Source organism: Ammodytes marinus (genome assembly GCF_949987685.1).
Source record: "Ammodytes marinus genome assembly, chromosome: 17".
Lineage (NCBI taxonomy): Eukaryota > Metazoa > Chordata > Actinopteri > Uranoscopiformes > Ammodytidae > Ammodytes > Ammodytes marinus.
In genome coordinates, this window is record NC_137221.1 from 437,035 (window position 1) to 464,722 (window position 27,688).

General features: G+C 39.2%; 2 protein-coding genes across 2 annotated transcripts in view; both read left to right on the forward strand.

Annotated features, from left to right (window-relative positions):
* Positions 1-16,972, forward strand: part of LOC307264157 (class I histocompatibility antigen, F10 alpha chain-like) — a 17,994-nt gene extending 1,022 nt beyond the window's left edge. Inside the window, exons 2-12 of the mRNA XM_080045444.1 lie at positions 2,753-3,025; positions 4,432-4,701; positions 6,887-7,171; positions 8,649-8,777; positions 9,113-9,136; positions 14,473-14,535; positions 14,688-14,711; positions 15,284-15,349; positions 15,520-15,549; positions 15,826-15,858; positions 15,986-16,972. Coding sequence (XP_079901570.1) covers positions 2,753-3,025; positions 4,432-4,701; positions 6,887-7,171; positions 8,649-8,777; positions 9,113-9,136; positions 14,473-14,535; positions 14,688-14,711; positions 15,284-15,349; positions 15,520-15,549; positions 15,826-15,858; positions 15,986-16,053 — 1,265 coding nt within the window. The 3' untranslated portion in view covers positions 16,054-16,972. The remainder of the gene's footprint in view (positions 1-2,752; positions 3,026-4,431; positions 4,702-6,886; positions 7,172-8,648; positions 8,778-9,112; positions 9,137-14,472; positions 14,536-14,687; positions 14,712-15,283; positions 15,350-15,519; positions 15,550-15,825; positions 15,859-15,985) is intronic.
* A 2,016-nt stretch (positions 16,973-18,988) lies between these two features.
* On the forward strand, positions 18,989-27,512 carry LOC307264018 (patr class I histocompatibility antigen, alpha chain G-like; the record flags this gene model as incomplete). The annotated part of the gene is made up of 6 exons (XM_080045343.1): positions 18,989-19,083; positions 19,895-20,167; positions 21,408-21,677; positions 22,287-22,574; positions 27,061-27,189; positions 27,406-27,512. The coding sequence occupies exons 1-6, from the start codon at positions 19,011-19,013 to the stop codon at positions 27,510-27,512; spliced, it is 1,140 nt and encodes a 379-aa protein (XP_079901469.1). The 5' UTR covers positions 18,989-19,010.
* Between the last annotated feature and the right edge of the window lie 176 nt (positions 27,513-27,688).

Here is a 27,688-nt window from a genome sequence, read left to right on the forward strand (position 1 = left end):
TGTCGAGGAAAGAAGAAACGTGTCTAGGCTATATTTTGTCCACGTTTAGGCTATAGGCTATCTGAATTGAGCTTTTTGTAAAATAAGGCTCTTGATGGTAGCCTATGACAGACAATGACATAGCAGCCTTTGGCAGCCAGCCAAAATATGTTTCCCCTGTCAATAAAGATTAAACATTTGGTGGTTTGTCCCGTTTTGATCTGGATCAACAGCTGTATGTCTGTCGCTGTTTAGATCATGCCTCGTTTCCTCTGAGCAGCACAGTTCGGTTCGGCACGGTTCGGCAGGGTTACCCTACTAGATCTGCCATGCGTTTCCACTACCGACAAGAGGCTTTAGCCTATACTTAAAAGACGGAGATAGCCACGGTCAGAAAACAGTCCATGGGTCAGAGCCATCACGGCGCTGGCTGCGCATAGCTCGTGGCATTGTGGCAGCGGCACACAGTTTAACCCGCTGATTAATATAAATTATTATTTGGAACTTCAAAAATGAAAATGCACATTTTTTACATTTTCTGTTTGTCTCCTTTCCCATTTTCGTATGTAAAGGGCGACATGGAAAATAAAAAATAAGAAATGGCAATCAATTCATGTTTTACAGGCATAGTTTGAATAAAATAGTCCGTTTTTTATTTTTTTTAAATGAAACAAATAATTAAAAAATTAAATCAAACAGTTTTTTTCGTTTTTCGTGTTTTGATTTCCAAACGGATATGGATTGAACGGAAGGTACACGGATTACTCATGTTTGTCACTCAGGTGTTGTTGCTCTCTTCACTTGTGTTTTTTCTCCTTATATAGGCCAATAGCCACATTGTTGGGAGGAGCCTGGGACTTGAGAATTCCATTGCCTATTACTCACTTATGCTGCTATTCTTTTGTGCAAATGATAAATACACCTCAATGACTATGTTTACTTGCACTGCATATTCTGATTAAGGTTAATATGCCGGTTAAGACAATATTGCATATAAGGTGTTTACATGCGCAGCAGGCATCAGCTACATGTGATATACCTGTTTGACATGTCAATCAGCATATTCTGAAAAAAACAGCAAAATGTTAAAATAGTCATGATGCCTCTCTCAGGATTGCCTTTTTTGGTGTGTGTCTCTTTAAAAAGAATGAGTTGCTTCTCCAATAATATGGCGGTGGCTGGACAAATTTCAGTGGATCTGGGGCCCACGGTCCAATAAGAAATAGGGGTGTGAACTTCTGAACTAAGTATATTGACAAATTATATTTTATTATGAACTATCAAGACACTACATTTCTCATCTCCTTACATGACTACAAATAACTACTGCTAATGTGGTGTGACTCTTGTTTATTTTAATATATACATAATAAACATCATAGTTATCAAATGTAAACTCAGTAAATACAATGCAAATAAGCAGTAATTAAAAATTTAAAAAAGAAAAAAAATGAGGGTCCAGTATTGGCAGACCGGTCTGGCTGTAGGTATGGCCGCATCATCAGCTGTGACTGAAATTTTATTCTGGCAGCGATTTCCCTAGAGAGAATATCAAAGACAACCACAATGAACAACAACGCTACAATGTATTTGGCATTTCACAGAAACAAAGCTTCATGAAATTTTAGAGGAAGAGGTTTATCTTTGGCTTTGTTAAGCTAATTATTTTAGATGATAAATCTGTAGTATGATGGTATATGGAAACTAGCACTCATCATTTCACTTTGGAATTCCTTAGGACAAAATTGATTTTGAATAGACCTTTTGCACATATTAAAAATAATTGCAAATATTGTGGTTAGAACCTTTTGGTTGACTAAACACAGCATATAAGGTAGCATATAAATGTTTAGACGTGCTGTAGAAAAAATATTTCACATGGCTTTGCTTTAGTTTGTAGCCTAAATCATATGTTGCTGCAGAGACTGCCTAATGCCTCGTTTCCACCGAGCAGAGCAGGTTGGGGCAGAGCGGCTCGGCCCGCTTATTTAGCCAAAAGTTGGGTTGGGGAACGGATATAAACGAGCCTAACCGCTCTAAGCCGCTCCTATTTTCGGTACTCCTCCGTTGGGGTACCAGCCGCCTGAAAGGCTGCCGAAAAGGTGGAGCTACACATGCCGTCCGTTTATTGGTCGAAAGAATAATTTCCGCATTAAATCGCCGTGTTGTCACCTCAGCAATAATGAAAAGAGTCTTGTGTTTAGCGAAACATGTTGGCGCAGCACTCTGTATATTGTGTGGTGTCTTTCCTCTTTATTAAATTAATCAGTGGGCTACACTGTGTCCCGCTGCTACGATGTCACCAGTTAGCCTGTAGCTGCCACGGCAAGCCCTGTTCACTCACTGTCTCTGTCGGCTTGCACCGAGCCGTCTCTGTGCATTTACCGGCGTAATACGATCACAACACGGGGGGAATAAATGTATAAGCGGCCAGTTTGACCAAGCAAAAACGAGAGACCGCTGGCTTGACCACAGTTGTTCCACAGCCCGATACTTTGACCCATATTCTGGCCGCGGCTATCACAGTCCAGCCTAAACCCCGCCCTACCAGTAAGAGTAGGGTCGGCGGTGGAAACACTACCAGATTTAAGTCTAACACATCCCTCACAAAAGCCTACTGAACATAGTTTGTTTGTACTCACTTCTTAATTTTTAGCCTTACAGTGGCTTCACTTTGACCCCAGACACACACTGACTCATCTAAAACATGTGAATCAAATCTATTGGTGCTCATTTGCCTTATATAATAACTCTCTGTCTTCTCTTCTATCAGAGGTTCACTCCCTGAATTACATCTACACGGCCTTCTCCAAGCCTGTGAATCTCCCAGGAATCCATGAGTTCACGGCTATGCGTCAGCTAGACGGCCGGACGATCGAATACTACGACAGTGTGAACCAGAAGTTGGTCCCCAAGCAGACCTGGATGGAAGAGCGCCTGCCTGCAGAGTACTGGGTGGATGGAACACGGTACCGTCAATACAAGCAGCACTGGTTCAAAGTCAACATCGATATACTGATGAAAAGAATGAGACAGAATGCCACTGGTAAGATTAAGTCATGTGTGAATTGTTCCCTTAACGGTGCACTGTGTAGTTTCAGAGGAGGGGGATTGTTTACATTCACAGAGCCTGCGTGTCACGGCTTTCAAACATAAAACAATGAAGCCTATGGACGCCTCAATGGACAGACTTGTCAACGCGCTGCAGCATCACTTACTTGCTGTTTGATTGTAGATCGGCAGGTTGTAGTGGGTGTATGCGATTTCAAAGTAATCAAATAAACAAACTCAAAACGCGATGCATGCATCTAAAACTCTTCGCTAAAACCAAATAAACAAATCAAAAACAGCTTCTCTTATTCGCTTTACACTTTCTTTTTGTTTCAAAAATGGTGACGGTAAACATGTGTTTGATTACTTATTTATCAACACTGCAGTTAGTTTACAAAACATATTGAATTCTGAGTATTGAATAATTCTATCATCATAAATCCAGACTTTTAGGAACATGGAACCAAACGTAATAATAGATTATGTTTGTAAACCAAACTGTGGTATGTTATTAAGCCCCAAAGGAAATAAAGTTTGATATGCCACGCCCCTAACAACGTAAGTCTGATTAGGTTGAACTTTCTCATACAGCGGTTAGCAACAGGCAGCAGGCACAGACAGACAGAGGCCCAATCTCAATCCACACCCTATCCCTAATCCCTCCCTAATACATGCTTTAGCAGACTATTGTTCTTTTCCCTGGTTGTGTATGCTGCTGTTGTGCATGTAAACTAAAAGGAAAATTAAACAGCGGATAAAACACCCACCCGTTTTCTCCACTACAGACTGAGCTGGTAAAATTAAGAATATGCAGTGAGAAAATGTTAAACAAAAAATAAATTATGCAGCCAAAGAAGCATGGGAGTGAGTTTGTTTTTATTCAATACTACATTTTACTCTCACATGCAATGTATCATATAGCCTATATTATTATAGGCTATATGAATGTAAAGAGGTTTTCAGGTCAATGCTTTGTATAAGATTATCATATCCTTTCTGAAATGTTCTGTGTAGGCCTACAGGTGCAGCATAATATAACTGGGAGAAAAAAAATACAAGGTTCTAAATATTGCTGTTTAAAATATAAATTTTGGTGGAATTTTATTGTATGGTGAGCAATAAAGACTGAACAAACTAGTGTCTCTAGATTTCTTTCTGTTTCCATCTGACAGAGGCGAGGGCTTGCCAAAGCCGCACCGTTGTTATACCCTCCCCCTTAATGATCGAGTGGCACTCCACAACCGCGAGGGTGACTCCACAGCGAGTGACACGCGCACACAGAGTGGGAGTGCGTAGGGAGTCATTTGGGATTGGGCCAGTCAGACAGACACACAGACAGGCAGACACAATCTATGTGGGAATTTTTCTAGTTTAAATAACTGTCCATAACTCTGCTTTCAGACAGACATATCCTCCAGTGGATGTACGGCTGTGAGGGCGACATGCAGCCTGACGGCACGCTGCAGTTCAAACAGGGCTGGGACATTTACAACTATGATGGAAAGGTCTTCCTATACGACTACTTTCAAAGACTTTGGGTCGACCAAACAGAAGCTGCGAAAGAGCGGGAAGGCCCAATTCTAAAAGAATACTACCAAGGCCAGCAGGAAAGGTGTATAGAATGGCTGAGCAAGTTCATCACCTATGCCGAAAAACAGCTTAAATCTGCACGTATGTATGAAGAAAGACCATTTCTGTTTTACAATTCATTCTTACTGGAGATAATAGAATAAGCTTTAGTAAGGCAGTAGGAGTAGTAAGAGGACTAGTATGCAGGTTGTTAAAATATGGTAAAGGTAAATGGACTTATATAGCGCTTTATCTCCGTTATTCACAGACCCAAAGCGCTTTACATTGTTTTGTACACATTCACCCAGTCACACACACATTCATACACCGATAGCAGCAGCTACCACGCAGGGTAGGCTTAGCACTAGGGTGCTAAGTTAACTAAGCTAACTATCGGGAGCAATTCGGGGTTCAGTGTCTTGCCCAGGGACACTTCGACATGTGGCGGGGAGACGGGGGATCGAACCTCCGACTCTGCACACCAGAGGCGAACTCCCTACCACTTCGCCACTGCTGCCCCAGAAATAAAATAAAAATCTCTTGTAATGTTTAGCCTGTAATCATTTCTTTAATTATATTATTCATCAGGGGACATTTGCAGCACCAGATATGGCAACATTTCCGTTCCAAAATTATGATGATACGGGGTCAATAGTATTTGATCAATTCCACTGAGGCTAAACTGTTAACATTTGTAGGTAAAGTTAAAAACTGTCTTGTTTGGGCTCAAGAAGGTAAAAACACAGTTTTAGTGGCTGAGTAATTTGCCAACGTTCATTTTCCTTTATTTATTCCCGAAAGATCAATTGAGGGGTGATGACCCTCTTTTACAATGACGTCGAGTCAATTACAGATACACAATATACAATGAGAATACACAACAAGCTTATAAAGAGACAACAACAATTAAAACATTCAGATCAATTGAATAAAACAGAACAACAGCCTAATTAAAACAGTTACAAGTGGAGTGGGGCTGATTCAAAATAATAACTTTAAATTGGTTAACAGTTATGAGTGTATTTATTTTAATTGTATGTTGTAGGCTGTTCCAGGAGTCAGGGGCACTATGGCTAAAAGCAGTTTTACCAAGGTCAGACCGGGCGTATGGAACATATAACATGAGCATTTCAGTTGAGCGAGTTTGATGAAGCCCATCTGAAATAAGCAGCATTGTTGTCAAATAGAGTGGTAGCTTTCCGGTCAGGGCTTTATATATAAAAATGTGCCAATGTGCGTCACGTCTCTCTTTAAGAGAGGACCACCCAACCTTTTCATATAAAAGACAATGGTGAGTGTCATAAGCATCTCCTGTAATGAACCTTAAAGCAGAGTGAAAAACGGAGTCTAGGAGTTTAAGACATGAATGAGATGCATGCCGATAAACCACATCACCGTAATCAAGGACAGACATAAAAACTGCCTCAATAATCCTTTTCCTACTGAACAACGGGAAGGTGGCTTTATTCCTATAAAAATATCCAATCTTTTGTCGCAGACGACAGACAAGATTTTTTTATGTGAAATTTAAAAGATACTTTTTCATCTATCCAGATGCCAAGATATTTATATTCAGTGACTCTTTCAATTTGAGATCCATTATTTGTATGAATATTAAGATCATTAAAATGTATAGTGCTTGCTCTGGAGAAACACATATATTTTGTTTTGTCTGTATTAAGAACAAGCCTGAGGTCCACTAGACAGTCCTGCAGGGTGTTAAAAGAGCTCTGTAGGTTCTGAACAGATTGATGGACCGAATCAGAAATGCAATACAGTACAGTGTCATCAGCATAAAAATGGGCGTGACAGTTTTGTAGCGATGAAACAATGTTATTGATGTAAATTGTGAATAGGACTGGACCTAAAATTGAGCCCTGCGGAACACCATTTGTAACTGTTAAAAACTCAGTTTGGTGGCTTCCCAGTTTTACTGACTGCTGTCTATCAGAGAGATAGTCCCTAAACCAGCTACATGTAGAATAATCAAAACCAATTTCATGCAGCCTCTGTAAAAGCAAAGGTAGAACCAGCTAGGGAACCCAACCCTCACAAACCCAATATTCAGTATCAATCATTGTTTTAGATGTTGCAAGTGTTAGTATAATAAGTTATAAGAATTAAAATGTCTTGTCTCTATGTCTCTATCATATCAGGGTTAGACATAATCCATGGCCCCTCGGCCAGTAAAATTATATGCCTTTGGAAAAGTTTTTACGGTGAACCCTGCATACATATGTGTCGACATTTGTCAAATGTTAACTTGCTTTACGGTCTCTCTCTCCAGCTCCTCCAGATGTGTTTCTGTTTGCGAAGAACGCCAACGTCAGTGCAATTGCCGTGCTGGTTTGCCTGGCAACAGGTTTCAACTCAAATTACACCAAACTGCAGATCAGAAAGGACGGACGATTGTTAGAGGAGGAGGATGGAGTGATCACATCTGGTGTGAGACGAAACGGCGATGGAACGTACCAGAGAAGAGACAAGGTGGAGATAGTACGAGCGGAAGTTGCCCAGTACACCTGTGAAGTCAACCACAAAACATCTAAGGTCTTTGTTCTGAAGGTTTGGGGTAAGAAACATTTTACTTTTTGTCAATCGTTTCTATTAGTTAGGATTACAAATGTTCTTTTAGGGAGCACAGCAACATTCAGGTAAGAAAGTTCAGAGGGTTGAAAATGCTCATGATATCGTCATACCTACGAAACAAGATCCAAGTTGTTATATTATCGAATTATCCTTTACACAACCAAATGTTGTTAAATCATAGAACAGACTGAACCCAATATTACATCCCTTTTAGCTCATGCTGTACTGCTGTAAGAGTCCCCGAATAGCTGACATTGAGGATCCATTCATTGTATTATATTGAGCAGTTTTGTGTTCATGGCACAGAGACAAAGTCCTCTCTAAGAATCATCTTCTTTGAGGGCACTTTTTCATGTTATTTAGCTGTCATGTAATTGCAGTATTGAATTCACTCAACTTCTACATTTTCACATCATACAGTAGGGGAGAACGGGGTAAGTAGGCACACTTTTTACTCTAGTGAGAATTGCTCATCACCAAAACATCTGTCAATAGCCATTCCTACATTAAATTGAAGCTTAAGGTGTTGGCTTGAAATGTGTGTCTCTCTTTTTTTCCAACTTATTGTAATGAAGAAGTAATTTACCATCAAAGACACTCTGACACATTGTGACAACCAACCCCATCAAGGGGTCGGTTGTCACACACTATGGGGTTGTTTGTCACAATGTTATCTTAATGGGAAAAATCTTAAAAAGAAGGCAATGAGGCAGAACCAAATTTGAAAGTTTAATTGCATTGTCAAGTTGACAAATAGGCCTACATAACTTACTGTAGCCTTGGCAGCTGGTCTAGTTTGGGATGCACTGGGTTGTTTTGATTTTGTTGCCCTTTTTTCTTTTGCTTGCTAGCTGCCTTTTCCTGCTCTATTCTTTCCTTCTCTGGGGTGTCAGTGAGGATACAGCTTGACAATTTATTTCGTTATTGGGTTCCTTTTCTGGCTGCAGCCTTGAGATAACATGTGACAACCAACCCCCCAAAAAATTTGACGACCAACCCCAACCTGAATTTCTTGCTAGCATCAAGGCCAACAACCATCTGACAACTAATTAGCTTGCAAACAACAATCTAAACTATAGCTTACCCTTCACACTTTCTGAGGGTAACAAGTGTTTTGTTATAAACCCATTGTGTAAAAGCCTAGAAGAAAAATACTGAGAAGCAAAATATTTTGAATTTGACATGAAAAACACAAAACATCCTCTCACCTGAAATGCAGCTGTCTTCCTCCAAGGAAGTCTATGTATGTGACCTCTGATCCCAATTCTGGACCTTTTTTATATCAACATTTCAGAGCTAGCGCGCTCTGGTGGCGAGATATAACGAATGTGACATCCAACCCATGTGACAAATTACCCCGTTCTCCCCTATATCAGCACCATAGTGAAGGTTTTGGAAAGTGAACTGAACATAAAAGTAACGTGAACATAAAAGTAACGTGAATATTTTCTGTGTTTTAGATCATAAACTCCCTGTCGACCCAAATAGTGGCGGCGTTCCCATTGGTGCGGTGGTTGGTGCCCTGGTGGCGATCGTACTCCTTACGGTTGTTGTGGTGATCGGTGTCCTGTACAAAAAGCGCATAATTGGTGAGTGCAATATATAGCCATCTTCCAACAAGATACCAGTGGAGTGGAATATACTGTTTTGCAAATTTTGCTCATCATGAATATGATAAATGTATGATGAGTGATATTGTAACGCAGTATTCAATAGTAAAACATGCTTCATGTTCCAGTATTTTCAGCTATATGCCACAAAGACGTGTAACCACACTGTGAATGTTTAATGCTGTGTATTTAAAGGTCAATAGGCTTAACTTTATAAAGCTATTTTAATCTATGGAAGGAATATGCAGATCTAGACTGTGCCACTCATTTAATCCATAATCAGTTCAACCTGTTAATATTGTCTTTATTTACAGGTTGCAGCTGTGGATCCAATCAAGGTAACTACATTATTTATCTTCAAAGTTCTGTAGTTAATGGTTCAGAGGTTACCGTATGTGGAGCAGTTATTTTTACGCTTGTAGCTGCTGCTCTTCCACATGTATCTAGCTATCAACAAATCCCAGTCTGTTGCCTCGTTTCTACCGAGCAGAGCGGGTCCGGTTGAAGGGGTTTGGTCCAGTTATTTTGGCTTTTCATTTGCCTAAAGTTGGGTAGGGTACGGATTTGGGGCGACTGTGGCTCAGTTGGTAGAGCGGGTTGGCCAATGATCCAAGGGTTGGCGGTTCGATCCCTGCCCGGCCACCTGTGTCATGGTTGTTGTGTCCTTGGGCAAGACACTTCACCCACCTTGCCTCGTGTGAATGTGTATGATTGCTGTATGTTTGAGGTGGTGGTCGGAGGGGCCGTAGGCGCTGAATGGCAGCCACGCTTCCGTCAGTCTGCCCCAGGGCAGCTGTGGCTACTATTGTAGTTTACCACCACCAGTATGACTGTGTGTGAATGAATGGAACCTGGAACCTTGTAAGCGATTTGAGTCCTTAGGGAATAAAGCACTATATAAATCATATCCATTATTATATAAGCGCGCCTAACCGCTCTAAGCCGCTCCTATTTTCGGTGCTCCTCCGTTGGGGTACCAGCCGTCTGAAAGGCTGCCGAAAAGGTGGAGCTACACATGCCGTCCGTTTATTGGTTGAAACAATCATTTCCGCATTAAATCGCCGTGTGTATTCACCTTAGCAAAAAATGTAAGCGCGGCACTCTGATTATTGTGTAGTGTTTTTCCTCTTCATTAAATGAATCAGTGGGCTACACTCACGGACCTATAAAGGCTACACTGTGTCCCACTGCTACAATGTCACCATAGTCACGTAGCTGACGCAGCCTGCCCTGTTCTCTCACTGTCTCTGTCAGCTTGCACCGAGCCGTCTCTGTGCGTTTACCGTCGTAATATGCTCACAACACGGGGTGAATAAATATATAAGCGATATATTTGGAGAAATGTGTGATCGCGATTATAGTGGGCAATATTGCAATGCGATATAACATAAATGGTATTATGGTACTACTTGCTTGGTTTTCAAGGAAATTAGAGATTATTGATAGTTTTGAAACCTGTATATCTCAACTCAAAACATGCACATATTAAGAATCATTGAAATATAAAAAATAAAGCTTATAGTATGCTAGTAGCCTAGCCTGGCTCCGCCCGCCTACCTACTTCCGCCCAAATTTCATTTTCCCTTCAGTAGTCAGTCTGGTGATGGGGTGTATCAGTGGGATCCTGCTCGAATCAGATTTCTGAGTGTCCAATCAGCGAACAGAGCGAGTGGCTCAGTTGAATGCTGCGTTCCTTTATACTCGGAAGAAGGTAGTTCCGAGTTCCGACCTGTCTGTGTTCCAGTGCATCTGCTCGCGAAAGTATGGACGCCTAAAACCTTTCTCGTCCAAATAACTAAACGTTAGGCTCTAACAAGTTACTGTTGCTAGATTCATAGACTACAATATGTAGTGAAGTCGGAAATTTCCGAGTTTCCTGTCCAACTGGAACGCACCGTCAAAAGCCGGCTCATGACACACGTGACGACCAAACGTGATGCGATTGGTTGGCTAATCCAGAGTGGCACTGGGCAGATCCAATAGTTTTAAACTTCGACAGACACCCGCCTCCAAGTGAGTGAACGTTTGCCAATTACAGCACTGCCAGACCTTCTGTACAAATGAAATGAAGTACGATGGTCTGGTTGGACCAGGCTACTAGTAGCCTATATTGTTTTTAAAATAATACAAATTATAGTTTAAAATAAAATAATAATGAAAAACTGTTTTTTCCCTATGAAAATAAATGCTTTCCTCCGATGGTCAAAGACAGTAGCAGTATCTATAAACTTGCGTGGGGCTTCACACTCATGAATTCATTTGACTTTCCTCTGCTCTGTGTCATGTGTTGATAGATACATTGTACAGTTTAAGCAGGAAATTACATGATTTGTTGTCAAACTGTTGGGACATCATTTAAATCTATATATTTAGATTTTTTTTGTCCTGTACATAAAAGTGCAGAATTTGGGTAGTGGGTTGTCTAGGTAAATTATTTACAAATGTATAGACCCCTTATCTGTTTATCAACACGGCGGATGCGCGCGCTGCATAGCTGCAGAAAGAAAAATTGTTTGGCTGGTTGCCATGGTTACCCGTTTGGTTGTATTGCAGTTGCGGTGTTTCTTTATAGGTCCATGGTGCTAAATAGCGATGTTGTCAGCTTACTAAAACAGTTTATCAGCGAGTGATAACATTGGTTATGCGGAAACATTAACACTATTGAACGATATACGTCTTAATGACCCATACGCGTTGCGGGCAGTTGAGTGGATAAATGATGAGAAGAAATGGCCCCGACGACTTCAGTGGCCGGACTGCTGTTGGAGAGTGACAGTAAAGACCGGCAGACAGATAGACAGAGAGAGGCAGAGATGCCTTTATTTCATAATGTTGCTCTTTGATTTAAAAGTGATCATAACTAGCCTATAGTGATCATCTGTTTTTAGACTGACTCCTGCTTTCGGGCCGTTGGGCTCACAAGCCGACCAGCTTATCAGACCAGCTGTTTGAGACGGGGATGAAAAGGAAAGTGAAACTTATGGTGGAGCAGTTAAATGAATAAATATTATAACCAAACACAATAATGTGTTGTGTTATCTGCTTTAGTAGCCTACAGTAGGCTAGCACATGTCGACCCCACTCGGTTTTCGTTTATTGATTTTTCCTAAATGGTATGATTTAGCCTACTTACCGGCTACACGTGTACACGTGCAAACCCTTACTGCCTAGTCAAACCATAGAGTCAAACACAAGGGAAGAGCACGGAGATGTATAACGTCTGGGTCATTGTAAATAAGCCTCCATTGCTTTCCATTGCTATAGCCTCGTCTCCGGTCACTGTCCTTATTGTAAACATTTCACAACTCATTTATGTAATTATACAGCGGTGCATTTGGGCATTTACTAGCTTTATCACCATTCAAACAAAAAATAAACGGTTTGTGCATCCAACAGCACAACAAGACATGATTGTGGCTCGTGTCGCTCTTGTCTCTTTCTGCGGCTGACATGCGCAGTAGAGCGGGGAGTGACGCTGTGTGACGTAGACTGATAAGGGGTCTATAGAATGAAAGGCTATGTGCATTTTGTGAAGAGAATTCTACCCTGAGGGAGAACCAGGCAGGATTCAGAAAGAACTACTCAACCGTTGATCATATCTTTTTACTAAAACAAATTATTGATTTGTACTGCTTTAAAAAGAAAAGTTTATTTTGCTGTTTCATTGATTACAGTAAGGCATTTGATACAGTCTGGAGAGATGCACTCTGGCATAAGCTCTTAAAAATAGGCATCCAGGGTAAATTCCTTAATGTAGTTATCAATATGTATAAAAATATAAAATCATGTGTATATGTTAATGGGGCTAAATCTGAGTTTTTTGCAAGTTTAACAGGAGTTAGACAGGGTGAAAACTTATCACCACTGCTGTTTGCCCTCTTCATTAATGACTTAGAGGATTACCTTTTACATAAAGGTTGTGAGCCCATTACTTTCGATGATGCTGTGTTAGACAATTATATAAAACTAATGGCACTTATGTACGCTGACGATACTATTATCATGTCCACAATAAGAGAGGGTTACAGAAAGCTATAAATCATATGTGTGACTTTTGTGAGAAATGGAAACTAAAAGTTAATAACGATAAAACTAAAGTTACAGTTTTTGGTTTTAGAAGAGCTGATACTAGTAATCTGCAGTTTGTGTGCAACGGTCAAAGTCTAGAGACTGTACATTGTTTTAGATATCTTGGTGTCATCATGAATTACAATGGCTCATTTAAAATTGCTCTTGAGGAACTGCATAAGCAAGCATTGCGCGCAATGTTTGCTTTACTCAATAAATGCAGAAAGCTTCAGCTTTCTGTAGATGTCACTCTGGACCTTTTTGACAAGTTGGTTACTCCAGTTATGTTGTATGCATGTGAAGTGTGGGGGTTTGAGAAACTACATCTGTTAGAAAAACTACATCTCAAATTTCTAAAGTACAGTAAAAATGACAACCTGCAGTAATATGGTATATGGGGAACTTGGGCGGTACCCACTCAGTGTTACAGTTTAAAAAAAGAATAATTGGGGTGCGCCTTTAGCTCAGTTGGTAAGGCGTCCCCCTCCCGGGCCGGGCCCAGCAGCAGACCCGGGTTCGATTCCCACCCGCGGTCGTCCTCTGCGTGTCACTCCCCTCTCTGCCCCATTTCACCTCTCTCTGCACTATCAATAAAGCATAAAAATGCCGAAAAAATATCTTTAAAAAAATAAAAAATAATAATTTGATATTGGGGGAGACTGTTAGAAAGTAAAGAAAGTAAACTTAGTAACATCATGTACAATCAGCTACACAGCCTGCATAGCAGCAGTGTGTATGCTTCACCCTGGGTATCACAGGTGAAACAGATACTGGATGACTGCGGGTTGTCATACATCTGGATAACTCAAAAGTACAACAACATTAACTGGCTGAAAAGAACTGTTGAGCAGAGGTTGCAAGATCAATTCATCCAGAGGTGGCAGAGCGAGCTTACAAGCATGACTTCCTGTGACACGTACATAGAATTTAAACAAGAGTTTAAATTAGAAAAATATTTGTTGTATGAAAACCAAAAGTCCAGGCAGGCCATCTGCAATTTTAGAACAAATAACACCAGAATACCCAAAGTCACTGGAAGGTACAAAGGGCTGGAAAGAAGTGAAAGATTTTGCAACCTCTGTGATACCAATTGTGTTGGTGATGAATATCATGTTCTTTTTTAGTGTAAAAATGTAAATGTAGTGTACTATAGAGAAAAATACCTGCCAAAATATTATGTTTATTTTCCATCTAAGATAAAATTGATTTTGCTTTTGAGGTCAGAAAAAACAGGGGTTATTGTTAAAACAGGAGCCTTTCTGAGAAATGTCCTGCCATTGTTTAAGTAATGTTTTTTTTTTTTTTTTTTTTTTGTTTTGTCCTTGCCGTACACCATTGTTTGTTTGTAATTATTTAATTTTAATTGTGTGCTCCATGCCATGTGCTATGGCCGTGAGCCGTAATAAATAAATGAAAAATTGATATACCGTTTTGCACCTTTTGGACTTAAAAAATAAAAATTACACAAATTACAAAATACTTTATGTTCCAGTATGTTCAGCCATAAGCCAAAACGATGTGTTGGCTTAACTTTCAGTAGCCATTTAAGTCTGTTACACCTCAATAATATTATATTAATAAAAATGTATTTTGTCTTTATTTTCAGGTGGCAGCACTGAGCAAAAACGAGAGACCGCTGGCTTGACCGCAGCTGTTCCACAGCCCGATAGTAAAAATTACACAAATTAAAAAAATACTTTATGTTCCAGTCTGTTCAGCCATAAGCCAAAACGATGTGTTGGCTTAACTTTCAGAAGCCATTTAAGTCTGTTACACCTCAATAATATTATATTAATAAAAATGTATTGTCTTTATTTTCAGGTGGCAGCACTGGATCCCCGAAAGGTAACTACATTATTTCTCTTCAAAGTCATGTAGTTAATGGTTTGTGAAGCACTCACTTGAAAAACAATAAAACAACGACTGTTGCCTTGGAGACAGTTTGATACGGCCACGCCCACACTGTCCTGTCAAACGGTGGAGAGTAAAAAAAAATGTTTTTCATGTTTTCACAATATTTATGAGCATTTATTTTCTTTTTTTTTTAAATATTTTCTTTTTGGATTTCTTTTTATAGAGAGAACATAATGAACATTTATTTTCAATCAGATTTTGGTAAAAGCTTGTTGAGACACCCAACTTTGATATCATATATAGATGTTTACTATTTTAGACCAGGTTTACAGAGGCTTTAAAATGAAACCAATCCACCGATCTATTCATTGCTTGGAGATGTTAGTGAGTTTTAGCAGGTTTGTCCATAGAGACTCAGTGCTCTTCACATCAGACCCGGATTAGAATATGTCTCTCCACACTGTCAATAAAGCATGAAAAATGCAAAAAAAAAAAAAAAAAAACATACAGTCCTGCCTAATGACATCTAACTTCTAACCGTGTCATTTACCTTTTCTTCACAGGGTCAGCTAAGTCTCTCAACAGCAATGCCGATGACTCCGATGACTCAGATGGCTCCGATTGCTCTGGTAAGTATCTGCTGATCGAAAGCTGCACCGAGGAGGTTTACACTTCCTCCTCCCATTCTGATATAAAACTATCGGCATCAAAACTATTTACCGGACAATACATGAAGCATTCAATCAACCAATATTATGTTACATCTTTCTGCATATGACTAAAACTTTTTTTTTTACAGACGTCAGATGTTACAAAATGGATGTCGAAAGTAAGTGTTTGATTCCTCTCTTATGGATTTGATTACATTTAGAAAGTTTATTTGTCACATTTTCAGTGTTTTTGTGCGAGTGGTGTTTTGTGATTTTAAACACAATTTCAAAATGCAAGTACATGGTCACGTTGTATCATCACTTTTATTATATGTTTAAACATTCTTTAACACACACACACACACACACACACGTTGTATCATCAATTTTATTATCCACTTACGTTTAAACATTCTTCTACACACAAACATAAACATATTTTCTTTTCTCCACAGGAGGGTCTATGTACAGCGACTCTGGTGTCTCCAGTAAGTTATTATCCACATTTAGCTTCTTCCTATGTGGAGAATGAGCAGTATGATAAAATGAATCCTATCTGTCTGTCTGTCTATATTTACTTTATATATAAATTAACACTTTTGTTTTTCCGTGCAGCCACCAACAACAGCGGCTGCCCCCCCACCCCAGAGTCCAGGGCTTCTAAAAAAAATGGCTATGTTTAAGTGCCATTGTTTACATACGAAAATAGGATAAAGTGCAATAAGAAAAATGCCGGTAAACAACAAAGCAAAAAAAGGGTTAGGGTTAGAAAAGGTGCACCAAGGAACTTTCAGTTTTTCGTTAATTCTAGCGCCCCCCTTTGGACAAAAGCGTTATTGTTTTTACCACGCCAGCTGTTGTTCCTGGGTGAGCGTATACCCATGACAAAGGCATAAAGAAAAACTATATAAAAGTAGCATTCTTTGCACTGATGGTCTCGTTTGCTGTTACATGTCATTTATGATCATCAGAGGAAAAATTAGACTGTTTCAGAAATATCCTCGTTGCACCTTTAATGAAAACAAAATTGTAGAAAAGAATATAAAAAACAAAGCAAAACAGGAAAATAATTTGAAAGAATCTTTTAGAAATATTAAACTATTTGTGGAGTTAGTGCGATTTTACACTGGAAGGAACATATTAGTCTGTTGACAGTTGACATGTAAAAGTCAGACACAAGGCTTTAGTCCAGATTTAAAAGAAACAACTGTATTTAACAGGTTTAATTTAACATGGTGTTACTTTATTAAACCTGCAGTGTGTAGAATTTTGGGTTTTATTTCCTAGCAGATTTTGTAGAAAGTAATTATAATATCCATAAGTGCATTTAATTTAGTGCATAATAGCTGAATTTATTTTTTCCCTTAGAAAGGGTCTCATATATGTCCATATTTCTGCATATTTTGGACCAAGGCCTAGTGCCGCCATCTTGAAAGTGTCATAGTTGGAATGTCATCAGGTGCATTGTTTAAAATTTAGAATTGTTCTTGTCCTTGAAGGCCACTGTAGCTTCTGTTATTATTCGAAAGGGTTGGTGTTACCCAGGGAGCGTTGCATTCTAGAACTTTCTTGATGATGTCATATTACACACTGCACCTTTAAGTACTTCTTCTATTCTTTTAATCTTGGTTGTAATCGCACACTTTTCCTTATATGGGCTTTAAGCTTTTTAAAGGTTGTTGCCGGGGCGGGTTATGAGCTGATGTTAATTTTTTTTGTAAATGATAAAAAAAATCCAGCCTTGTTTGTGTGTTGGATTTGATTATTATTTTATCATTTTATACCCAAGATGTTATATGTATTGTGTTATTGAACATGTTTTATTTAGTTGATGTTATGCTTTTTAGGGGTTGAGCTGATGCTGAGCTGATGCTTTGACAGAATCGTTTGTGTATTGACAGCAACCATCGAGCCCTCTTGTTTGTGTGTTGGGTTTACTATCAGGGAATGAATCTTATCATTTTGAATCATGAATTGTCCAATGTGCCATGAATTATGAATGTCCAAGATGTAATAATATGATAAAAAATGCACTCCCCATGATATCAATTGTGTTTTTTCTACTTGTTTGTATATATTAAACAAATGTTTCTTTAATAAAATAATATATTAAAATGGTTGTGTGTCTTGGACTTTAATTTTCGCCATAGGCATGTAACCGTTTTACAATAGCTCACTTCAGTCCGTGATATGTTTCGTTACATCACGTTAAGGGGCGTTGTTCGGACTGACCTGTTGTGAGCCATTGCTTAATTCCACACACACACACACGCACACGCACACGCACACGCACACGCACACACACACACACACCTAGACACAAGTCCTGCCAAATTATTCTGATTATTATTATTTTTATGTTTACCAGCCGAACTAACTGTCACAAATATTAAACCTTTATCCCTGTGAAGAATGCCTGTGTGATGAGAGCGTAGGCTGCTTAGTAAGAACAGAAATAGAATGATCTCCAAGCAAGTATCTCCCACTTGTACTTTTGTAAATGTTCCTAGTTATTTTCAGTTAAAGTTTATAATTGTTTATGAGGTTTGTAAAGAGGGGAAAAATCTCAACATTTGTGTGATTTATTTTAGTTAAAAAAAAAACAGTTTCATATGATATCAGAATAGGCCTTTGAGTATAGTTTACCTCGGTTATTTTCCATAATAGAGTTAAAGTTTATAATTGTTTAGGAGGTTTGTAAATAGGGAAAACATCTCAAAATTGGGGTGCTGTATTTGAGCTAAAATAACAAAAAAAAAACTATCATATGATATCAGAATAGGCCTTTGAGTATAGTTTACCTCAGTGCAAAGACAGGTGGCAGCATTGTCATTCTTTCTATCTTATATTGTTGTGCTCAAGTGAAGTGTTGTAAACTGTTGGAAAACATTACTTTGGGCGTGGTAACATTCCCAACAAGCAAAATGAATCAACTTTTTTGTCAACTTTAACCAATACGAAGATAAAAGTCACAACTTGAGATAATGGTGGAGTCAGCGATTCTCAAATTTTTTTGTTGTCAAGACAAAATCTAAAAAAATAAAAAACACAATAGCCTAAATATCGCTTAAGCAATTTTTTTTGTCTTCATCCTTTTAAAACTTTTTTCTCGATATATTAACACCTGTTTGCAGAACACTATTTACAAGGTTTCCAAACCCGAGAAACAAAATGATTCACTGTGAGAAGAGCTGTGTCAGATTTGAAACTCTGCAAATGTGTTTGTGAAAAATGGTAAACTTTGAAAATGTGTTGGTGAAAACTATGAAGAAGATCAAATAGAACACAAAATCATGTTTGCAAATGATTGGATTTTTTTTCAGAATATAATCTCTTCTTTCAATGTTACTAAAACTTTTTTTACAAGGTGTCGAGTTTTCAAACAAAGACTTACAGGCCTTTGAAACTTTTTTTTTAAGGTTTGAATTATGACAGTAAATTAATCCCCTAGAAACCTGGCTAATGATTTACAGGAATGCTATGTGACCTCTGAACATCTCATATAGTCCTTCATCAAATATTAACTGACACTTGCACCTGATAACAACACTGACTACGCACTGAGACGACAGACAATGCCCGCACTCCTGTCGAAATGAAGTTATTGGAAGTTTTTGGAGTTTTTCTTGTTTTGTAAACGATGTATCACTTTAAAACCTGGATATTCTTGTTGGTTCCGCTCCTGTGGCTGAATGTAAAACAAACTCAATGCGGTAAGTTCATAATCTACCTCGTCGATTTGAAAACGAAAGTAAAAAAAAAGAAAAACTCTGTTCTTCATTTTACGGCCATTAGCAGCTAACGTTATTATAAACAAACGATTAAAGACTGGTGGCTTTCAGCTAAGTAACAACATTCTAATCAGACCAAGATATACGATTTTGAGGGTGAGATCAGCTGAATTGGGCCGTCAGCAGTTTGGTGTTTATTTGTGTTTGTGTCTCAGCTGTTGCTCTCTTCACTTGTGTTTTTCTCCTTCTATATTACATTGTTGAGAGGAGACTCGGACTGAAGAATTTCGGTAACAATGTACAATAAGGGTACAGTAATGAACAGGTAGTTAATGTTTGGGCAATGCATAACAAACATTAACAAAGCATTAACTAACTGTGAATAACTGCTTAGTTAGTGCTTAATAAGCCTATAGGGACTCGGTGGAACCTTTCTTTTCTCTGCTGTATAAACGGTAAGGCCAAATCTCTCCCGGTAGACACATTTCTACCGTCGACGGTATGATACCGTCTTACTGCCCAGCCCTACACTGAGCATGCTCTATGGGTCCTATAACCAGGAAGCATCCACTTCAAATTGCATCATGTGCCACTGAGCAACTTTCCATTGAACAGAATATGATTTGATGACATTTTTCAATTCGGCGTCTTTCTTATAATACAGTACGTCAATGGCCGAGACAGAGAGACAACAGACACTAATGTGTAAATTTCATTGTTGGTATTTCCCCTCATGCTGTGAATCAAATCTATTGGTGCTCATTTATAATAACTCTGTCTTCTCTTCTATCAGAGGTTCACTCCCTGATTTACATCTACATGGCCTTCTCGAAGCCTTTGGAACTCCCAGGAATCCATGAGTTCACGGCTATGCGCCAGCTAGACGGGCGGACGATCGAATACTACGACAGTGATTACCAGAAGTTGGTCCCCAAGCAACCATGGATGGAAGAGAGACTGCCTCCTGAGTACTGGGTGGAAGGAACACAGTACCGTCAATACAAGCAACAGTGGTTCAAAGTCAACATCGACATCCTGATGAAAAGAATGGGACAGAATGACGCTGGTAAGATACTGAGGCCTCTAAAACCCACAGAGCAGCAATCATGTATTAAGACACAAAGTATGCCCTTAATTGTTTTAATTGTTGCTTTGACTCTTTTGATTTAAAGCTGGGGTGGAGGATTTGGGGAGAAAATGGCAGTTGGGATAGAGATTCAAATTCAAATACCTCAACTGCTCCACTTGTTCTCTTTGGTCCCTCCCCTATGGTCCCTCCCTGACACGCTCTACACCAACAAAGTCGTGCCAAAGTGAATGGACAGTCCCAACAGCCAATAAGAACAGAGAATCGGAGCCTCGCTCTGATTGGTCAGAGTCTGCAGCTCATGTTAACTTTGACCAATTATATACCCCAGCTTTAAGCAAGGAAACGCGATGTGAGTCATAAACTCAAGGGCAATCAGCATTTTAACATTTACCTTAAGGATGTTGAAAATTACTATTATTATAGAAAAGAATGTGATGCGATAATACATGAATGGTTATTAAAAAGTTTCTAGAGGCGACCGTGGCTCAGGTGGTAGAGCGGGTCGGCCAATGATCCAAGGCTTGGCGGTTCGATCCCCGCTCTGCCACCTGTGTCATGGTTGTTGTGTCCTTGGGCAAGACACTTCACGCACCTTGCCTGGTGTGAAGTGTCTGACTGCTGTATGTTTGAGGTGGTGGTCTGAGGGGCCGTAGGTGCTGAATGGCAGCCACGCTTCCGTCAGTCTGCCCCAGGGCAGCTGTGGCTACTATCGTAGTGTACCACCACCGGTATGACTGTGTGTGAATGAATGGAACCTGGAACCCTGTAAAGCGCTTTGAGTGCCTTGAAGAGCGCTAAATCCAATCCATTATTAACCTGGAAACGCCTCGGGAGTCAAAGCTGGTCAATGTGGCTCAGGAAAGAGATGTCTGGGGTCCCCTACTGGAGCTGGTGATTTAACATCACATTCATAGTCAAGTGTGTTGTAACGTTATGCTAATATACACTGCACTGTTCTTCATCTAGTTTGAAAACATTCCCCACACCGGACTGTTATGTGAATCTGCATTTGCATGCACTCACTGTGGAAGTGAAACTCCTGCAGCGCCCTCACAACCAGATGTGAACATATTTTCCAATTTATATTTTTAGACACGACTTGCACAGGAGTCCAGTTGACATATTGTTTGCATCCCTAGTTTTAATTTGTTTTACGTTCCATGTTACCAGTTTCCTTGTTGCTTGTAATCTACAACTGTCCTAACTCTGCTTTCAGAAACCCATATTCTCCAGTGGCAGCTCGGCTGTGAGGGCGACATGCTGCCTGATGGCACGCTGCAGTTCAAACAGGGCTGGGACATGTACAACTACGATGGAGACAACTTCCTGTACGACTACATTAAAGGACTTTGGGTCGACCAAACAGAAGCTGCGAAAGAGCGGGAGGGCCTGTTACTAAAAGAATACTACCAAGGCCAGCAGGACAGGTGCATAGAACGGCTGAGCAAGTTCATCACCTATGCTGAAAAACAGCTTAAATCTGCACGTATGTATGACTAAAGACCATTTCTTTATTTTGAGTATTCATTCTTACTGGAGATGATAGAAGAAGCTTTAGTAAGGCAGTAGGAGTAGTAAGAGGACTAGTATGCAGGTTGATAAAATATAAATTTCTTGCCATGTTTAGCCTGTAACCATTTCTTTAAATTATATTGTTTGTCAGGGGATACCATCAAGAGTATTTCATCAATTCGACTGACGTTAAACTGTTAACAATTGTTGGTAAAGTTGAAAAACGGTCTTGTTTGGGCTCGAGACGGTAAAAACACTACAGTTTTAGTTGCAGCCTAATTAATGTTATTTGCCAGCGTAGAACCAGATTTGGGAACCCAACCCTCACAATATTCAGTATTAATAATTGTTTTAGATGTTGCGAGGGAAAGTATTTCTTAATAAGTTAATAAGTGTTTTTCATACTGGTGTTAGAACTAAAATGTCTTGTCTATCTGTGTCTATCATATCAGGGTTCGACATAACCCATGGCCCCTGGGCCAGTGAAATTATATGCAGTTAGAAAAATGTTTAGGTTAAACCCTGCATACATATGTGTCGACATTGGTCAAATGTGAACTTGCTTTACGGTCTCTCTCTCCAGCTCCTCCAGAAGTGTTTGTGTTTGCAAAGACCACCAAGGTGAGTGCAAACGCGGTGTTGGTTTGCCTGGCCACGGGTTTCTACCCTAAAGACATCACACTGAAGATCAGAAATTACGGCCGTCTGTTGGACAGGAGCGATGGAGTGATCTCCTCCGGCGTGCGACCAAATGGAAACGATGGAACGTACCAGAGAAGAGACGAGGTGGAGATAGTCAGAGATGAAGACGCTCAGTACACCTGTGAAGTCAATCACAAAGCATCCAATGTCTCTGTTCTGAAGGTTTGGGGTAAGAAAGTTTTTTTGTTGAAATTTCTCAATTACCTTCTAATATTATTACTTGAAGGGGGGCACTCGTGGTGTAATGGTTAGAGCCCCCCCCCCCCCCCTCCCCTAGAGGCTCAGTCCTCGTCGCAGCAGACCCGGGTTAGAATCCAGCCTGGGTTGTTCTCTGCATGTCATTTCCCTCTCTACCCCATGAAAATGATTACTTTACTTACAGTACTGTGGTAGCAGATTTTGTATATGATATATCTCTGCACATCAAATGTTGGAATACTTAATAATGCAATAGTAAACATTTGCTATTATCTTGTATAGACTTATAAGTGTAATTGGATACATTGCATGTTGTTTGAAACTAAGATTGAATGTAGATTGCCCAACGACCACTCGGACAGCCACGCCTATGTTTAACTTATGCACAATTACTCCTATTGTCCTACATTAGAACTGTCTGCCTCTCTACCTGTCTCCCCTTCGAACCATTGTTAGACGCCTCCCCCCCTGGGGGGCAGATGTTCCTTAAATACATGACGTTTTAAGGAAGAATTTGTCACTCTTGCACATACAATCTCTGTGTCTGTATTAGTGACCTCTCCGCGGAGATCCTTGCTGTATGATTGAATAAAACCTAATGCTACTATTAACGTATCACTGTTTGCTTCTTAAGTAAAATCAACCCCTTACATACTGGTACTTTTAGGAGGAGACGGCAGAGTTTTCACGGGACGAGCAACAGAATTCCTCTCTTTCCCGAATTTTAAAAGGGAAGTTTTTTGTGCGAGATGAGTTCAAAGAATCAGGTGATCAACCAAAAAAAACTGTTGTCGGCCCCGTGTTGCTCCGGTCGTCTCTCCGTCCAACTAGCTCGCCAACTGTAATAGGAAAATTAAGCAAACAGTGATACGTTAATAGTCGTATCACTGCCGTCTCCTCCTAAAAGTACCAGTATGTAAGGGGTTGATTTTACTTAAGAAGCAAACAGTGATACGTTAATAGTAGCATTAGGTTTTATTCAATCATACAGCAAGGATCTCCGCGGAGAGGTCACTAATACAGACACAGAGATTGTATGTGCAAGAGTGACAAATTCTTCCTTAAAACGTCATGTATTTAAGGAACATCTGCCCCCCAGGGGGGGAGGCGTCTAACAATGGTTCGAAGGGGAGACAGGTAGAGAGGCAGACAGTTCTAATGTAGGACAATAGGAGTAATTGTGCATAAGTTAAACATAGGCGTGGCTGTCCGAGTGGTCGTTGGGCAATCTACATTCAATCTTAGTTTCAGTCACAAACAACATGCAATGTATCCAATTACACTTATAAGTCTATACAAGATAATAGCAAATGTTTACTATTGCATTATTAAGTATTCCAACATTTGATGTGCAGAGATATATCATATACAAAATCTGCTACCACAGTACTTATTATCTACTTTAATTATCACTGCAGAACACAATTTCACGATTTCAATGTGACAGAAATTAGCTCAACAATGAAGTTTCTTCTTCTTGTAAATCCAAATCCACCAAATCATTCTAACTATGTCATGTGGGGAGTTAGTTTCATGATAGTAAAGCATCTATCTATCTATCTATCTATCTATCTATCTATCTATCTATCTATCTAACTATTTAATCTGTGGAGTTAGTTGTATGATAGTAAAGCATCTGAAAAGAGTTAGGCATATTTATCAATCCAAATGAAAGATATTGTCATTTAAGTTTGATCAACTTTACATACATTTGTTTGAGATGCTCAGGTTTTCAATACACAATCAGTATTTTGAACCAATCACAGCAGTTCTTTGCCATTTTTAAGGTCAGTTCTTCAAGCAACAAATAACTAGATTTGTGTTATTTAAATGTCATGTAATTATAGCATTGATATCATTCAACTTCTACATTTACACAGCATCAACACCATAGTGAAGGATATGGAAAGTGAACTGAACATAAAAGTAACGTGAATATTTTCTGTGTTTTAGATAATACAAATATTGTTCGTATTGCTGCGGAGAGTGTTGTGGTGGTGGTGATGATCTTAATCCTTGCCGTTGCACTGGTGCTGTCTTTCCTGCATAAAAAGTGCATAATTGGTAAGTGCAATATATAACCATTGTCCAACAAGATACCAGTGGAGTGGAATATATTGTTTTGCAAGTTTTGGGCAAATTTCCATTAATAAAGACCACTGTTAACATTGTGTCACCTCAGGCTCACTGCACTCCCTTTGATTTGAAATATGTCTTGAATTTGGATTGAAAAAGTTTGAGTTCATAAAGCAACTTTCTTTGTTGACCCAAATTGTGAAGGAGGACAAACTGCTAAGGTGGTTTTTGACTCGGTGATCTTCGTGATCTGCGCCCTTCCGGTTGCTGTGCTTGTCCTGTACGACATGAGCATCATTGGTAAGTACAATTGATGTATACCAATACCGTTTTCGATACTGCTACTACTATCTATCTATGTAATGTGTGGAGTTAGTTGCATGATAGTAAAGCATCTGAAAAGAGTTAGGCATATTTATCAATCCAAATGAAAGATATTGTCATTTAAGTTTGATCAACTTTACATACATTCGTTTGAGATGCTCAGGTTCTTATTACACAATCAGTATTTTGAACCAATCCCAGCAGTTCTTTGCTATTTTTAAGGTCAGTTTTAAGTTTTTCAAGCAACAAATAACTAGATTTGTGTTATTTAAATGTCATGTAATTATAGCATTGAAATCATTCAACTTCTACATTTACACAGCATCAGCACCATAGTGAAGGATATGGAAAGTGAACTGAACATAAAAGTAACGTGAATATTTTCTGTGTTTTAGATGATAAAAATATTGCTTTGTTTGCTGCGGTGAGTGCTGTGGTGGCGGGGATCTTATACACTGCGGTTGCACTGGTGCTGTATTTCCTGCATAAAAAGTGCATAATTGGTAAGTGCAATATATAACCATTGTCCAACAAGATACCAGTGGAGTGGAATATACTGTTTTGCAAGTTTTGGGCAAATTTCCATTAATAAAGACCACTGTTAACATTGTGTCACCTCAGGCTCACTGCACTCCCTTTGATTTGAAATATGTCTTGAATTTGGATTGAAAAAGTTTGAGTTCATAAAGCAACTTTCTTTGTTGACCCAAATTGTGAAGGAAGACGCACTGCTGAGGTGGTTTTTGACTTGGTGATCTTGGTGATCTGCGCCCTTCCGGTTGCTGTGCTTGTCCGGTACGACAGGAGCATCATTGGTAAGTACAATTTATGTATACCAATACCGTTTTCGATACTGCTACTACTATCTATCTATTTAATCTGTGGAGTTAGTTGCATGATAGTAAAGCATCTGAAAAGAGTTAGGCATATTTATCAATCCAAATGAAAGATATTGTCATTTAAGTTTGATCAACTTTACATACATTCGTTTGAGATGCTCAGGTTCTTATTACACAATCAGTATTTTGAACCAATCACAGCAGTTCTTTGCCATTTTTAAGGTCAGCTCTTCAAGCAACATATAACTAGATTTGTGTTCTTTAAATGTCATGTAATTATAGCATTGAAATCATTCAACTTCTACATTTACACAGCATCAGCACCATAGTGAAGGATATGGAAAGTGAACTGAACATAAAAGTAACGTGAATATTTTCTGTGTTTTAGATAATACAAATATTGTTCGTATTGCTGCGGAGAGTGTTGTGGTGGTGGGGATCTTAGCCCTTGCCGTTGCACTGGTGCTGTCTTTCCTGCATAAAAAGCGCATAATTGGTAAGTGCAATATATAACCATTGTCCAACAAGATACCAGTGGAGTGGAATATATTGTTTTGCAAGTTTTGGGCAAATTTCCATTAATAAAGACCACTGTTAACATTGTGTCACCTCAGGCTCACTGCACTCCCTTTGATTTGAAATATGTCTTGAATTTGGATTGAAAAAGTTTGAGTTCATAAAGCAACTTTCTTTGTTGACCCAAATTGTGAAGGACACACTGCTGCGGTGGTTTTTGAATCGGTGATCTTCGTGATCTGCGCCCTTCCGGGTGCTGTGCTTGTCCTGTACAACAGGAGCATCATTGGTAAGTACAATTGATGTATACCAATACCGTTTTCGATACTGCTACTACTATCTATCTATTTAATCTGTGGAGTTAGTTGCATGATAGTAAAGCATCTGAAAAGAGTTAGGCATATTTATCAATCCAAATGAAAGATATTGTCATTTAAGTTTGATCAACTTTACATACATTCGTTTGAGATGCTCAGGTTCTTATTACACAATCAGTATTTTGAACCAATCACAGCAGTTCTTTGCCATTTTTAAGGTCAGTTTTTCAAGCAACAAATAACTAGATTTGTGTTATTTAAATGTCATGTAATTGCAGCATTGATATCCCTCAACTTCTACATTTTCACCGCATATATCAACACTATAAAGAATGTGGAAAGTGAACTGAACATAAAAGTAACGTGAATATCTTCTGTGTTTTAGATCATAAACTCCCTGCTCATGTCGACCCAAATGGTGGCGTGAACATTGGTTTGGTGGTTGGTGCCCTGGGGATCTTAGCCCTTGCCGTTGTACTGGTGCTGTTTTTCCTGCATAAAAAGCTCATAATTGGTAAGTGAAATATATAGCCATCTTCCAACAAGATACCAGTGGAGTGGAATATATTATTTTGCAAGTTTTGGGCAAATTTACATTAATAAAGACCACTGTTAACATTGAGTCACCTCATGCTCACTGCACTCCCTTTGATTTGAAATATGTCTTGAATTTGGATTGAAAAAGTTTGAGTTCATAAAGCAACTTTCTTTGTTGACCCAAATTGTGAAGGACACACTGCTGCGGTGGTTTTTGACTCGGTGATCTTCGTGATCTGCGCCCTTCCGGTTGCTGTGTTTGTCCTGTACGACATGAGCATCATTGGTAAGTACAATTGATGTATACCAATACCGTTTTCGATACTGCTACTGCTATCTATCTATGTAATGTGTGGAGTTAGTTGCATGATAGTAAAGCATCTGAAAAGAGTTAGGCATATTTATCAATCCAAATGAAAGATATTGTCATTTAAGTTTGATCAACTTTACATACATTCGTTTGAGATGCTCAGGTT